The sequence below is a fragment of the Nematolebias whitei genome, chromosome 8 (genome assembly GCF_014905685.2).
Source record: "Nematolebias whitei isolate Nwh7 chromosome 8, NemWhi1, whole genome shotgun sequence".
In the NCBI taxonomy this organism is placed as follows: Eukaryota; Metazoa; Chordata; class Actinopteri; order Cyprinodontiformes; family Rivulidae; genus Nematolebias; species Nematolebias whitei.
The window spans coordinates 19,695,474-19,708,166 of NC_056505.1; the positions used below are offsets into that span (position 1 = coordinate 19,695,474).

General features: G+C 40.9%; 1 protein-coding gene across 1 annotated transcript in view; it reads left to right on the forward strand.

Moving 5' to 3' along the window:
- The window catches only part of LOC119413955 (membrane-associated phosphatidylinositol transfer protein 2), a 51,692-nt gene that overhangs the window by 26,208 nt on the left and 12,791 nt on the right, over positions 1-12,693 (forward strand). Inside the window, exons 2-9 of the mRNA XM_037681035.1 lie at positions 2,291-2,540; positions 5,906-6,120; positions 6,735-6,856; positions 7,377-7,610; positions 7,717-8,052; positions 10,269-10,364; positions 12,082-12,186; positions 12,276-12,340. Of these exons, the coding sequence (XP_037536963.1) occupies positions 2,463-2,540; positions 5,906-6,120; positions 6,735-6,856; positions 7,377-7,610; positions 7,717-8,052; positions 10,269-10,364; positions 12,082-12,186; positions 12,276-12,340 (1,251 nt within the window). The 5' untranslated portion in view covers positions 2,291-2,462. The remainder of the gene's footprint in view (positions 1-2,290; positions 2,541-5,905; positions 6,121-6,734; positions 6,857-7,376; positions 7,611-7,716; positions 8,053-10,268; positions 10,365-12,081; positions 12,187-12,275; positions 12,341-12,693) is intronic.

Genomic DNA, 12,693 nt, shown 5'->3' on the forward strand with positions numbered 1-12,693 from the left:
GTTCAGTTCTCTGGTCCTTCACCCTGGGTACGACCTCGATCCCAACACTCACAATAATTTCAGATTTGTTTTTTGTATTTCTGCAGCTCAAAAAAAACAATAAAAATTATGTTGTGAATGTAATATATCAGTATTGGTACAAATGTTTGTGCAGAATCAGAACACAGGCTGCAGACACAGAACATGGCTGCGACTGACTGAGAACACGTTCCTGTTGCTTTTTCCTGACTGCTCGTTACCTCTCCTGTTTCATACCTGGCGTCCTTTTCTTTTAGAAGGGTGATGGTCGGTGGGTGGAATAAGAATTATGCAGCGATCACTTTCCTGCAGGTGTGACAGTTAAAGGATGACAGATGGTGCTTGCACATACATTTCTGACAAAGAGGACACGTTTTAGAAACGTTCTAAAGTTGGTTGAAACCCCCGCTACATTTTGGAGAAATTCTTCTAGTTAAGAGTCATGTTTTTTTAGCAAGAAGAAGAAGCAGCATGGCCTTCCTCTCTATATCTCAGCTCTAATTCCTTGAGACCTCCTGATTTCTCAAGCCAAGGACTTTTCTCGAGGCCTCCACAACTAGCCTAGTTTTATCTCGGCCTTTCCCAAGAGTGCAGTTATTTTCAGCAAAATGCCTTGTTCTGCTCCGATTTTCTAGTGCATTGTTCCTTTGCGTAAACCAAGGGTGAATACATGAATAATGTAGACAACAAAATGTTAACACTCTTGAACAGATCACCTCCCATTGTGTTAGTAAGTGCATCTCCAGGTTAAGAAGTCGAACAGGCTGTGCATCTTTATCGCAGCGACGGGATTATAAAACCATCTTTATCGCAGCGATGGGATTATAAGACCAAACTGTACTCAGTGGGAGGTTTACAAGAGCTATTAACCAATAGGTGGACTAGGACTGCGTCATTTACCCTGCAAACAAAGACCTGTTCTAGTGAGCTCCTGATGTAACCATTAGTGTGATTAGACCCTGGGCTCAAGAGCTACGCCATGGGTCAGGATACTGTTCATATTGTGGTTTTGCAATACTGTACTGCGTTGTCACATGTTGATGTCCAACTATAGGATTTATTAGACATATTCCCTTTACAATATTCCATGCACAAGTGAATGAGGTCTGTTTCGGTGTGTGTGTGTGTTTACCACATCTCACAGACCAGACCTTTTGGGTTTTGCTCTTTAACTGCAGAGCTTTTAGACACATCTTTAGAGTGAACATTCATAAAAAGATGCTCGGGATTGATTTCAGTTTTGCTTTAATTGCTTCACCTTTATTGACTCGAGCAACTGATTTTCTCCAGAATACGTCTTTGTGTGACTATTGATGACAACAACAACAAAAATATCTCCTGATGTCTTCTTCTTCTTTCAGCTTTTCCCTCTTCAGGGGTCGCCACAGCGAGTCATCCTCCTCCATCTCTGTCCTCTGCATCTTCTGTCCTCACTCCAACTACCTCCATGTCCGCTCTAACTGCATCCATATATCTCCTCTTTGTCTTTTCCCTGATTCCTTTTTTCTCCTGATGCTTATGGCGCCTTTTATTAAAATTCCTTATCCTGTTAACATTAGTTTGCTTACATGAACTCTTTGCTTAAATAAAAAGTTTTCTTCTTTTCATTTTGGTATTTTTGGATAACTGTTCTTCCCAGTGTGGTCAAAGATGACTCCTGCATCTCACACCACCCACACATTGTGTAGGTTTACCCACACCTACCCCATTTCTGCCCAGTAGCTTGAAAACGAAGCTTTGCGTAACTCCAACGCAGCTATTTGTGAAACCTCGATTGTGCAGGCGGGGGCTCTTATTTTACAGAGTTATGTAAAAGTTCCCACTCTGCTGTAATCCGTCTTATGCTGAGTGAGACCCCCCCCCACCCCCACCACCACCTCCAATGTGATGTGCCAGAAGATCAGGGAAGACTGTACTATGGCCTCTGTATAAGAAGGGACTTTTAATCAGGTTACCACCTAACTTGGCGGTGTGATGCCTCAGGTGCCTGGGTCCGACAGACTTTACTTGTCCTGTTTCCTCCTCTTGATTTGTGTGTGAGCCCTGGAACTTTTTCTCATAATTTCTTTTATTTTTGAGAATTTTTGCAGCTTTTGTTGTTTTGTCTGTGTTTTGACATGATGGATGATTTTTTCTAGTTTCTGCTTTTGCGTGATTGAAAGGTTTTTAAGTTGTTTCTGGATGTGCATCTTCACCTTTAACAGCTTTTATTGAATCTAAAAATACTAACGAATGACATTTATGTCCTTCTCATTTTTTCTCTCCTCTGCAGGAACGATCGATGCGGATTTCAGCTGGTGATTTTACGAGTCGCACATAGGAGCACCCAGACTCTTTCCTCTCCCCTCTCCCCATCCCTCCCCTTTTGCCCCTCCCTCCCCCATTTCCTTGTCAATCTTCTCCCCAGTTCCCCCTTTCCCCCCTCCCCTTCGCCAAGATTCATCATGCTCATTAAGGAGTACCGCATCCCCATGCCCATGAGTGTGGAGGAGTATCGCATCGCCCAGCTCTATATGATCCAGGTGAGGTAACAACCCATCACATCCCACCTACGTCTCACCTACTCTCTCACACAGCCAAAAGTGAGCAAATCAAGAAATCAGAAAAAAAATATAAACTAAAGATAGAAAGAGGGGGAAAAAATTACTGGGTGCTGTTACAGCACACACGTACGTAAAATTGTAATCAGTCACAAGTTGTGTGATGCAGATGCAGCAAATGGACAAAGAGCTTTTATGCTAATAGATTATCCATTTAATCTGGTTTTGTTTCATCTGCCTCAGATTGCATGATTTTTTTTTTTTGCCGGAGGGTGGTGTAAACATGCTGTCCGAAACTGTGCTGATGGACGCTTTTCTGTCAAACTGTTTTATTTCAATCTTTGAGTAAGAGCTTTCAAGTTTAAAGGTACGAGTAAGAAGTGTTAGGTCATACAGTCTTTGTTGTACGGCGGGGAAACACGTTTTCTTTTCATGTGGCATGTGCAAATGAAGAAGGATTTATTTAACAAAGTGAGCAGGAAAGCACTGAGCAGAGTTATGCCAAGCCAAGATATCACAGTGACTCGGGCTGAGATTTTATTTTTTATTTTTTATTTTGTACTTGTTATTGGTTAGATTTGTTGTGCACTTTTACTGTATTTTTCGCCCTATAAGTCGGGGTCTTTTGCATAATTTGCATGCCCTGCAACTTATACGCCAAAGCGACGTATTTATGGATTTTTCCACTTTATTAGACATATTTGGACTGATGTGACTTGTACGGCAGAAAATATGGTATACCCTTTATGAAGGGCAGATTACAGGTCTGTCATTGACAGTTCAAAGAGTTCAGTCAGAAAAAGGCTGACTCAACATGTAGGAGAAAGTTGTGTTGCAGTGTTGAGTGCAGTCTCGGAAGCTTTGTGTTCACATTTTCTTCCTGCTACAGTCAACCCAAAGTAATGTTTAGTCCTGTTTTACTTAGGATTTCTTAACTTTAAACATGTTTGAGACGGGAATAAAAATAATCTGAGGGAATTATATAACTTTTGCAGAAATGTTTCAGGAAAGCACAAGCTAGCCACACTTGTATGCATTTTTTACAGCATTTTTATTTATTTATTTTTTGAAGTGGCTGTAAAAATACAAACTTCATCAAACCTGAAGCTACATTTATTTTAGACCTATTTTATTCCCAGACACAGGGCACAGGCAAGATAATGTGCAAAGCAACATGAAAAACATAAAAGGAGATTTGTTTGTCTATGAAAAAGCAATTCACGTATCCACCTGCAGGCATGTAAACTAACCACGTGAGAAACTCTGGCATTATTGACCCACAGTTACCTTTTCACTGACCTCAACATCTCTGCACAGCCTCGTTACAGGTTGTTAAGGCTTCCGTCGCTATGGCAACCATGACATCAGCAGCATGCCAGTGGTCAGGTTTTGTTCATGAGAGTGAGTGAAAAGAGGAAATGGAGGATAAAAAGACAGGCTGCGAGGAAAGGATGGGAAGAAATAAACGAGGGGGTGGAAGGAAAAAGTGTTCTTGCCTGCTCTTCATTGCTTTATGTTACCAGGGAAACGGCCACATGTAGGCCTGCCTGACGCCGAGCCATCACCAGTGTACTGTAGACCTCACAGATGAGACCAGGGCTTTAAGAACATCTTGGCCATGTCTGCACCTCACCAGGCACCACTTCATCTCTTCAACGCTTCCTCTGCCCTTGTGCCACCATCAAATTGTTCCTTTTTTTTTAACAAGCATGTAGGGATTTGCAGTAATGTGCAAAAAAGGCAGGAAGTTTTCACTGTGTTCGAGCTCTTTGCACAGAACCTTTCACACGTTGACATCATAACCTCCGTATATCCACTGAGCTATATAAAAAGCAACATCCCTAGCAGGAAACATGGCTTGCAAAGTTTATGATAAAAGAAAAAATAACAGGATGTGACTCCCATCCTGTCGGAGCCGTGAGGTCTTATCATCTAAACCTATACAGACGGTCGTGATGGTGACCATATGAAGGCTGTTTGAGAACGGGCAGCTGGACTTAAACACACATCACAAGCTCCTAATTTGTGTTGTGAACTTTAGACTTTTAATAAAAAATAGACAAGAGCTTTATCTTGGAGGTAGTCAATTCTCAATGCTAGCTTTTATTTTGTGCAGAGGTAGAGTTAAATTTTCGATACCCTTGAAGTAATCACTCTATATTAAATAGTTATAAGGCTAAAGTTGCTTTGAACATTTAACATTTTAAGCTGGTCATCTTAACCCTTAAGAGAAGAGGTAAATGTTTAGTAATCGTTTTCCAGATTAACTAAAAATCCCCATCTGCATGTAATAAACTGCATTCACCAGTCAGGAATGATATTAATTGTATAATTCAGTAGTTGGATGATGATTTAGTATTTTTTTTTATTAGTGTTTCCTTCTAATAAACTCTTTACATGTGGACCTATAAATATTGCATTTATAGTTGTGTGAATATACTGTAGTACTTAGTAACCACAACATTTACCTCAGATCCAGCCTGTTTGCTTGTTAAAAGCCTGTCTCTTGTAGTGACGGGGTGTTTGTCCAGTTTGACCGTGCTGCCGTGTCTGTGCTGTGTCTTTGGAGCCGTTTCTGAGTTGTTGAGAGCAGGGCGGGTGGCTAATGAATGACCTGTCAGAGGTAATGAGGTCCAGAACGCTGGATGCCTCATGACTTCCTCCTCGCAACTCCACTGATTCACTGGCTTACTGGAGAAATCTGTCTCTGTGTTTTTCATGGTGATGGGCTGAATTCTGCACGTTACAAAACTGAACTGCTGATATGGTAACTGGAGTAAAGAATACAGGAGAGACCTTTGGCCTGTGTGGTTCATGTGCTAGTGTATTTTATGTATGATCAGCACCTGGACTATGCTCAGCTACAGTATTTACCGTGTCACTGATTTTTACAACAAGGCCCATCCTTTTGCCACGTCCCACGTTCTTGTCTTAAACGTTGACTCTCCTAGTTATAATTCTTTGGGCCTGCATCTGCAGACTCCACCCAGCCTCTCGTCTTTTGTGCATCTACAATGTAAATATGAGAAAGGCGTGGTGCCATAATCTTGTTTTTGGGCTTCCTCATTATTTGCAATTCAGAACTGGCAAAGCTTTCAGGAAGCTATTAATTTTACTGTGTGTGTTGTCTTGTTGTCAGCCTTGTCACTTTAACATCTGACTCAGATTTGTGATGAAGTAATACACCACTGCACCATACCCTTTCATTTGCTTCTTCTCAAATATTTGTTTTGGGTCAAATAAAAATTAGAATACACACGATTAAATTTGACATTCATGCAGCACAACTACTAAAGTGTGGGCATAAAAAATAACTTGAACTGACTTCAGTTGTATTATTTTTACAGAAAAAGAGCAGAGAAGAGAGTTGCGGAGAAGGTAGCGGTGTGGAGATCCTTGAGAATAAGCCTTACACAGATGGACCAGGTGGAACGGGTCAGTACACTCATAAGGTCTACCACATTGGCATGCACATTCCCAGCTGGTTCCGCTCCATCCTGCCCAAAGCAGCACTGAGGGTTGAAGAGGAGTCCTGGAATGCCTACCCTTATACCCGAACCAGGTATTTGCTCTTGCATGAAAGCTACTTCAAAACTGACTCCCAAAAGCTGCACAAAACAAGAGTTTAGCAATGTAGCTATGTGCATGAGTTGTTTTTGTTTCCAGCTCTGTATTAAAAGCTTGAAAAGACCTGCCATCTTGCTGAGCAGATAATCATTCAACACTGTTTTGCATCACACAGAGATGCCACAAAAGATTAATTTGATACAAAAGCTGAGGTCCAGCTGTTTCGTAAAAGCCAAAAGAGAATAAAGACTTCATGGTAAATTGTCAGAATTATATCCAAAAGGACAGGAGATTGGCTTGATTGCTGGACGCTGATGACCCCTCATTGCAAGGGCGTCTGTTTAGAGGGTTACTGATAAAACCAGACGTGAAGATGCTGAAATAAAAAAGTCTTCTTAACTGTACTGTCAGGACACTGACAGAGTCAAAGTGCTTGTTGACATGTGACACTTTTACTGCAGAGGCAGCAGATTTGCTTTGTTCCTGTATCTTCCATCTTCAACACCAAGAAGGTGTCACTTGTCTCGAGCCGTTCACTTGGAGAGTTACTCTGTGAATGAAGTTACAGTTTGTTTGGATACGTGACTGTATTTTGTGTTGTTCCTGCAGATATACCTGTCCCTTCGTTGAGAAGTTCTCCATTGACATCGAGACCTACTACAAACCCGACACAGGCAATCAAGCAGACGTCTTTAACCTGTCTGCAGCAGACAAGCGACAAAGGACAATTGGTGAGACTCTTCATCTGTCCAGCCATTATGTCTTGAATTGTAATGTTGAGGTAATACTCAAGTCATGTCACTTTCACGTCAACAAGGACATAGTACCTAGTGAATGATTATGTTTGCATTAGTTTTTTAAGATGTCACTTTTGTATAAATAACATTTGTTACATTCTGACACCGGTCTTACTGTTAGTTAGGCATAAGCAGTGATGGAGGCCCAGATTAGTGATACCTATTCAAATTTATTTATTTATTTAGTGGTTGAAGCCACATTTTTCCATTGAATATTGCTTTACTAATTACCGTAAGTAATTTAGTTACCGTTAGTTCTTCTTGTGCATCTGACAGTTTGACAGAAAGTCATTTATAAAAGGAATGTAAAACCATTCAACACAAGCCTGTACAAGTTCTCCTCCACCTTTTTTTATAAGCATTAATATGGGAGTTTAAAACTCATCTTGGAACATTTTACAATAATTTTCAAGCAGCTGATTCATCTTGTCTGAAACCTGGTTGTCTCTAACAGACCCAATCGACATAGTGGCAGACCCCATCCCCCCACATGAGTACAAGGCAGAGGAAGACCCAAGACTTTACAAGTCAGTCAAGACCCAGAGGGGTCCCCTGCGAGACGACTGGATAGAGGAGTACAATAACAACCCAGGAAAGACTCCCATCATGTGTGCCTACAAACTTTGCAAGGTGGAATTCCGTTACTGGGGCATGCAGTCCAAGATTGAACGCTTCATTCATGATGTCGGTGGGTAGATTGTTTTTGTATCTCATCAAAGATTTGAAAGTCTTGGACCTTAATGTGATGATTTATCAGCTTCTCATGCAAGTGTCCTTTCTGTGTTCACCTCCAGGACTCAGAAAGGTAATGGTGCGTGCCCACCGGCAGGCCTGGTGTTGGCAGGATGAGTGGTATGGTCTGACCATCGAGGACATCAGACAACTAGAGCTGGAAACCCAGCTGGCCTTGGCCAGGAAGATGGCCCTGTTTTCCCAGGCAGATGAGGCCACCGAAGCCAACGGCAGCGCTCCTTCTCTGGACAAAGACCAGGAGGTTAAAGAGGCCATCAGCTCGATTGAAGCCGAGGAAGTGGTCGCTAGATCAGGAGTAGAAACTCTTCAACCACGTGGTGTACTCACCAAGCAGTGGTCCACCTCATCTCGATCCTCTCGGTCATCTAAAAGAGGAGGTGACGATCATCTTCAATTGTGTCGTTCTCTGTGTATATATTCTTTGTGGGACTGCATGGTTATCGTGTTTTCTTTTTATTAGTCTTCTCCTGAAAATTAGCAACTATGTTTGATTTTCTTAAACAATTCCATCTACAGCTTCTAAGGCTGCTCTGATTACCATTTTCGGGCAAACCACTGCATTACTTAAAGCATGTCTGTTATGTAATTTCAGATTTATCTGCACATGAACACATACAAAATTTAAGAAGCACTAGAATGCCTATATCTTTCCTGTCACATACACTGCTCAGGATTGCCTGGATGACAAATTACAGTAACTATACTGCTTTCTTTATGACTCCAACTGAATAACTTGAAGCACAAAATTGTGTATCTGCAGTGGAAGGGAGCAAAATCTTTCTTCTTTTTTTTTTTTAGTTTGGTAGCACCAGTGAGAAATTCTCCTGAACATCTCTTGATTTGTCTGTATGTTGTCTTGTGAACTGAAAGGCAATAGAAGGGTCTGAATGTTTTAATTTGACAACAAAATCACTAAAGTGGAAACAGTGATGTGAACTGAAGTCTGAGCCTCATGCTGTGTAGAATGTCAGATTATCAAGGATTATTATTTTTAAACATTTAGAAAATATCCATCCATCCATTATGTTCTGCTTTTTCCAAAGTCGGGTCTCGGGGGCTGCAGCTTGAGCAGGGAGGCCCAGATATGGTTCCACAGCCACCTCTTCCAGCTCTTCTGGGAGGACTCCAAGATGTTCCCAGGCCAACAGAGAGACATAGTCTCTCCAGAGAGTCCTAGGTCTTCCCTGGGGTCTCCTCCCAGTCAGACATGCCTGAAGCATCTCTCTAGGGAGGCGCCCAGGGAGCATCCTTACCAGATGCCCGAACCACCTCAACTGGCTCCCCTCGATGTGGAGGAGTAGCGGTTCTACTCCGAGTCTCTCCCGGACTCACCCTGTTTCTAAGGGAGAGTCCAGCTACCCTGCGGAGGAAACTCATTTTAACCGCCTGTATCCATGATCTCATTCTTTCGGTCACTACCCAGAGCTCGTGACCATAGGTGAGGGTAGGAACGTAGACCGACTGGTAAACGGAGAGCTTTGTCTTACAGCTCAACTCTCTCTTCACCACAACGGACCAGTACAGAGTCCGCAATACTGTAGACGCTGCACCAATCCATATTTATCCTAAATAAAAAGGCTGTGCACCCACAAAATAAATGTGTATCCAAATAACACAATGGTTGGGTCCAGCTTTTCTAAGTTACACCTCACTGGAGTTTTATTTGTTTGGTCTTGCCTTTTGTTAAAGGGGATTGTTATGTTAGTTTTTTAATAAGCTTGAAATACGGTAATTTAGTCATAATTTAGGCTGTGCAGAAATTGTATTAAATGCATTGTTCCTTCAACTGCACGTGTACACGCATAAAGTCACCCCTCAGCTTAAAAGGTTTTGTTAAAGTCACACACGTCAGAAAAGACATTTTGGTTTTCCGTTTTTTTCTTTGTCATCCCTTGCGCTGTTTTTACTTCACCGTCCAACTCCAGCAGTCTCACTCCTCCACACCTGGATTATTTTCACCATCCATTCACACTCATGTACGATCTTTTCTTTAGGTAAAACTGTCGTTGCCATGTGAACCCCAACCTTATTCAGCATGCCTTGTTTCATCCCGTTACCCCCCCCCCCCCCCCCCCGGTTCTCTGCCGAGCTATTTTTAGCAGCAGTGCTGACATCACGCACCCGAGGAGGCTGACGCTCCTCAAGTGACCCTCCCCTCCACCGCTGCCGTTTCCTTGTGTACCCTGACAGCTACAGCTGTGCCCACACCCTTTTTCCTCTCCCCAGCCTGCCCCACCCTCCTCTGCTGCACTAATGATACACGAGGTGCCAGCTGAAGAAATGTGATAGACACGACCAGCTTTTAGCATTTCCATTCTCCTCAACTGGCATTCGGGGTGTGCTGTCAGCTTGTTTGTGTTACATTGGGCCTCACTTTTCACACAAACCACCCCAGACCACCAAGCGGTCCATCTGTGATGAAGTAAAGCACCACCACAGAGACTGTTGCATGTTTATATAACACTGGCTTTGTGCGTGAGAGGAGGAGGTGCAGGATTGTGGAATTTTTTTTTTGTTAAAGTGTTATTGTGTGTTTAAAAAAAGACGGGCATAACTGAGTGTTAACAAATGACAGTGAATGTGTGTTTTGCAGTGAGCCCGTCACGTCACAGCATCTCGGAGTGGAGGATGCAGAGCATAGCGCGAGACTCCGAAGACAGCTCGGACGAGGAGTTCTTCGACGCTCACGGTGAGCGCCGCTCACATTTTAAGTCAAAAGTTCGTTTTGCTAAAAGTGTTTTTCACGTTGGGTTTTCTTTGAATCTGCCTGCTTCCTCTTTCAATTACGCTGCATGCATCTCTCTAACCACAGATCAGTTGTTAAGCTTACCAGATACCCAGCATGCTTTGGGGCTGCAGTTGAAATCGGCGCAACAATATGCTCCACCGAGAGATGAGCTGGCTGAGGACACAGGCCAGCTTATGTCAAGTTCAGAAATCACAATCCACACATCCAAAAACCACAAGTCCATAACTCTACAAAACACTTAGCTCTCACAACATGAACACACACAAACACACAGTTCCTAATCATCAGATGTCAGGGAAATAAACGGCCCTCTTCAAACCAGTGTTTGTGTGGTGATACTGTGACAAACCATTAAATCATGATGATGAAACGTGAATAAAGCTGAACATGTTGCATCATTTATTACAATGACACTGACTTTGCTGCAGTCATTAATCTCTTCTTATTCCAACTTTAATGTTTCTACGTGCGAGTCGTTGGAATGGATTTACAACAATGAATTGTCCTGACATCCATGCACTTATGTGTTCCAGTATTTGTGTTTATGATTAATTATTTTGTTTCTAATGTCTGAAGTGAAATCAACTCACATTTGATCAGAAAACTGATTAACTTCCGTCTTAAATTGGCAACACAATCTTCTGTATCAGTGACATATTATGCTGTTATTTGATCTGCAACAATCAGTCAACAGTTATAAAACACAACTATGCATTTAGCTTTAATAAACATGGTCTTCACATTTGTACAAGTAAAAGCAAAAGCTGAAGACGTTATAAAGAGATAACACCTTCTGTGACTTAAATTTCTGTTATATGTTTATTAGAAGGTTTTTATCTTCACATTTTGGGAGCAAAATGTTTTTCTTTTCTTGAACAAAGCTAAGCCTAATGATGTGTAAAGATATTTCTTTACCCTTAAAGCTTGAGCTCATATATAAATAAATCACAAACATAAAACACCATAAAAAGAACTTGAAAAGCAAAATGTTGCTTTATGTCAAACTCATTTTTATGGTATATTGTCTCTTAGGAGAAAGTAGCAAAATGCTGTTTTCAGATAGACCCTTCTTAAAATGACTGTAGGACTTTATTATGAAATTAAAATAATTCCATTTGATTTTCAATGTTTGTGCATTTTTTAAACCGCACAAATCATGAACATAAAAAACCCCCACAATTTAGATAATATGTTGACTTGCTAACTCAGATCTAAGTAGGAGTTAGATAACATTAAAATAATATGTATAAAATTTTTATTTAAATTTTGAAATTATAAATCATTATAAAAGGACTTAATCCATGCACAAATAGTATAATGTCTTGATTTATTTATATATATATATATATATACACACTCCAGCATATAGAAAGTCTACCTAATGGTTTATATGTTAGATTTTATAAAACACAAGGGTTCTGCATTGCCATTAAAAGTTCTTATCTTGATACAAATGTAATGTCCACCAAAATAACTGGTGTTCCACAAAAGAGGAAGGGCCTTTTAAAAACACTGTTGTTTTTAGTGTATTCTAACGTTTGAGTAGAAGTTAACTACAACCTTGGGAAACAACAATATAGGTTGATTGCGTTGTTGCTCTGACAGCAGCTTTGCAAGTATTTGGCTAACCTTTATTTTTGTTTGTTTGTTTCTGCAGAGGATCTCTCAGATGGTGAGGAGGTGTTTCCAAAAGAAATTGCCAAATGGAACTCAAACGACCTCATGGACAAGATTGAAGCTGCAGACACAGAGGACACTCCTGGTATGATGAAGACTGCTCACAGGCTCTTCACTGTGGATAAACTCCTGTAACTTAATGGTTACTGTTTGTGTGATTTTTGTTTGTTTTAGATGAACCCTTTAAGGAAATGATTGGGGATTATGAAAGAGGAGCAAGTGAGGACAGACTAGATGAGGTATGTATGTGTGTCAAATGTGTTTATTTTTTTAACAGTCCCAACTAACTTTAACTCAAATTTACAAACTTTATTGTCATTCCAAATTGTACAGTGCACCATGCATAACTGAACAAAATTCTGTTTCATTTCTCCTCAGCAGTGTAGGAGTACATAATGTACATGAATTTTATAGACTTTGGTGTTTAGAGCAGAAGATGCAATTGTTGTGCGGATACAAGAAGTAATGTGCAAATGTTCCTAGACATATGACACATTTATACATGCATGTACACATATCTACATATATGTATATATATGTATATATACGAACTATACAACTACGAACAGTATATATAAACTGTATATATAAA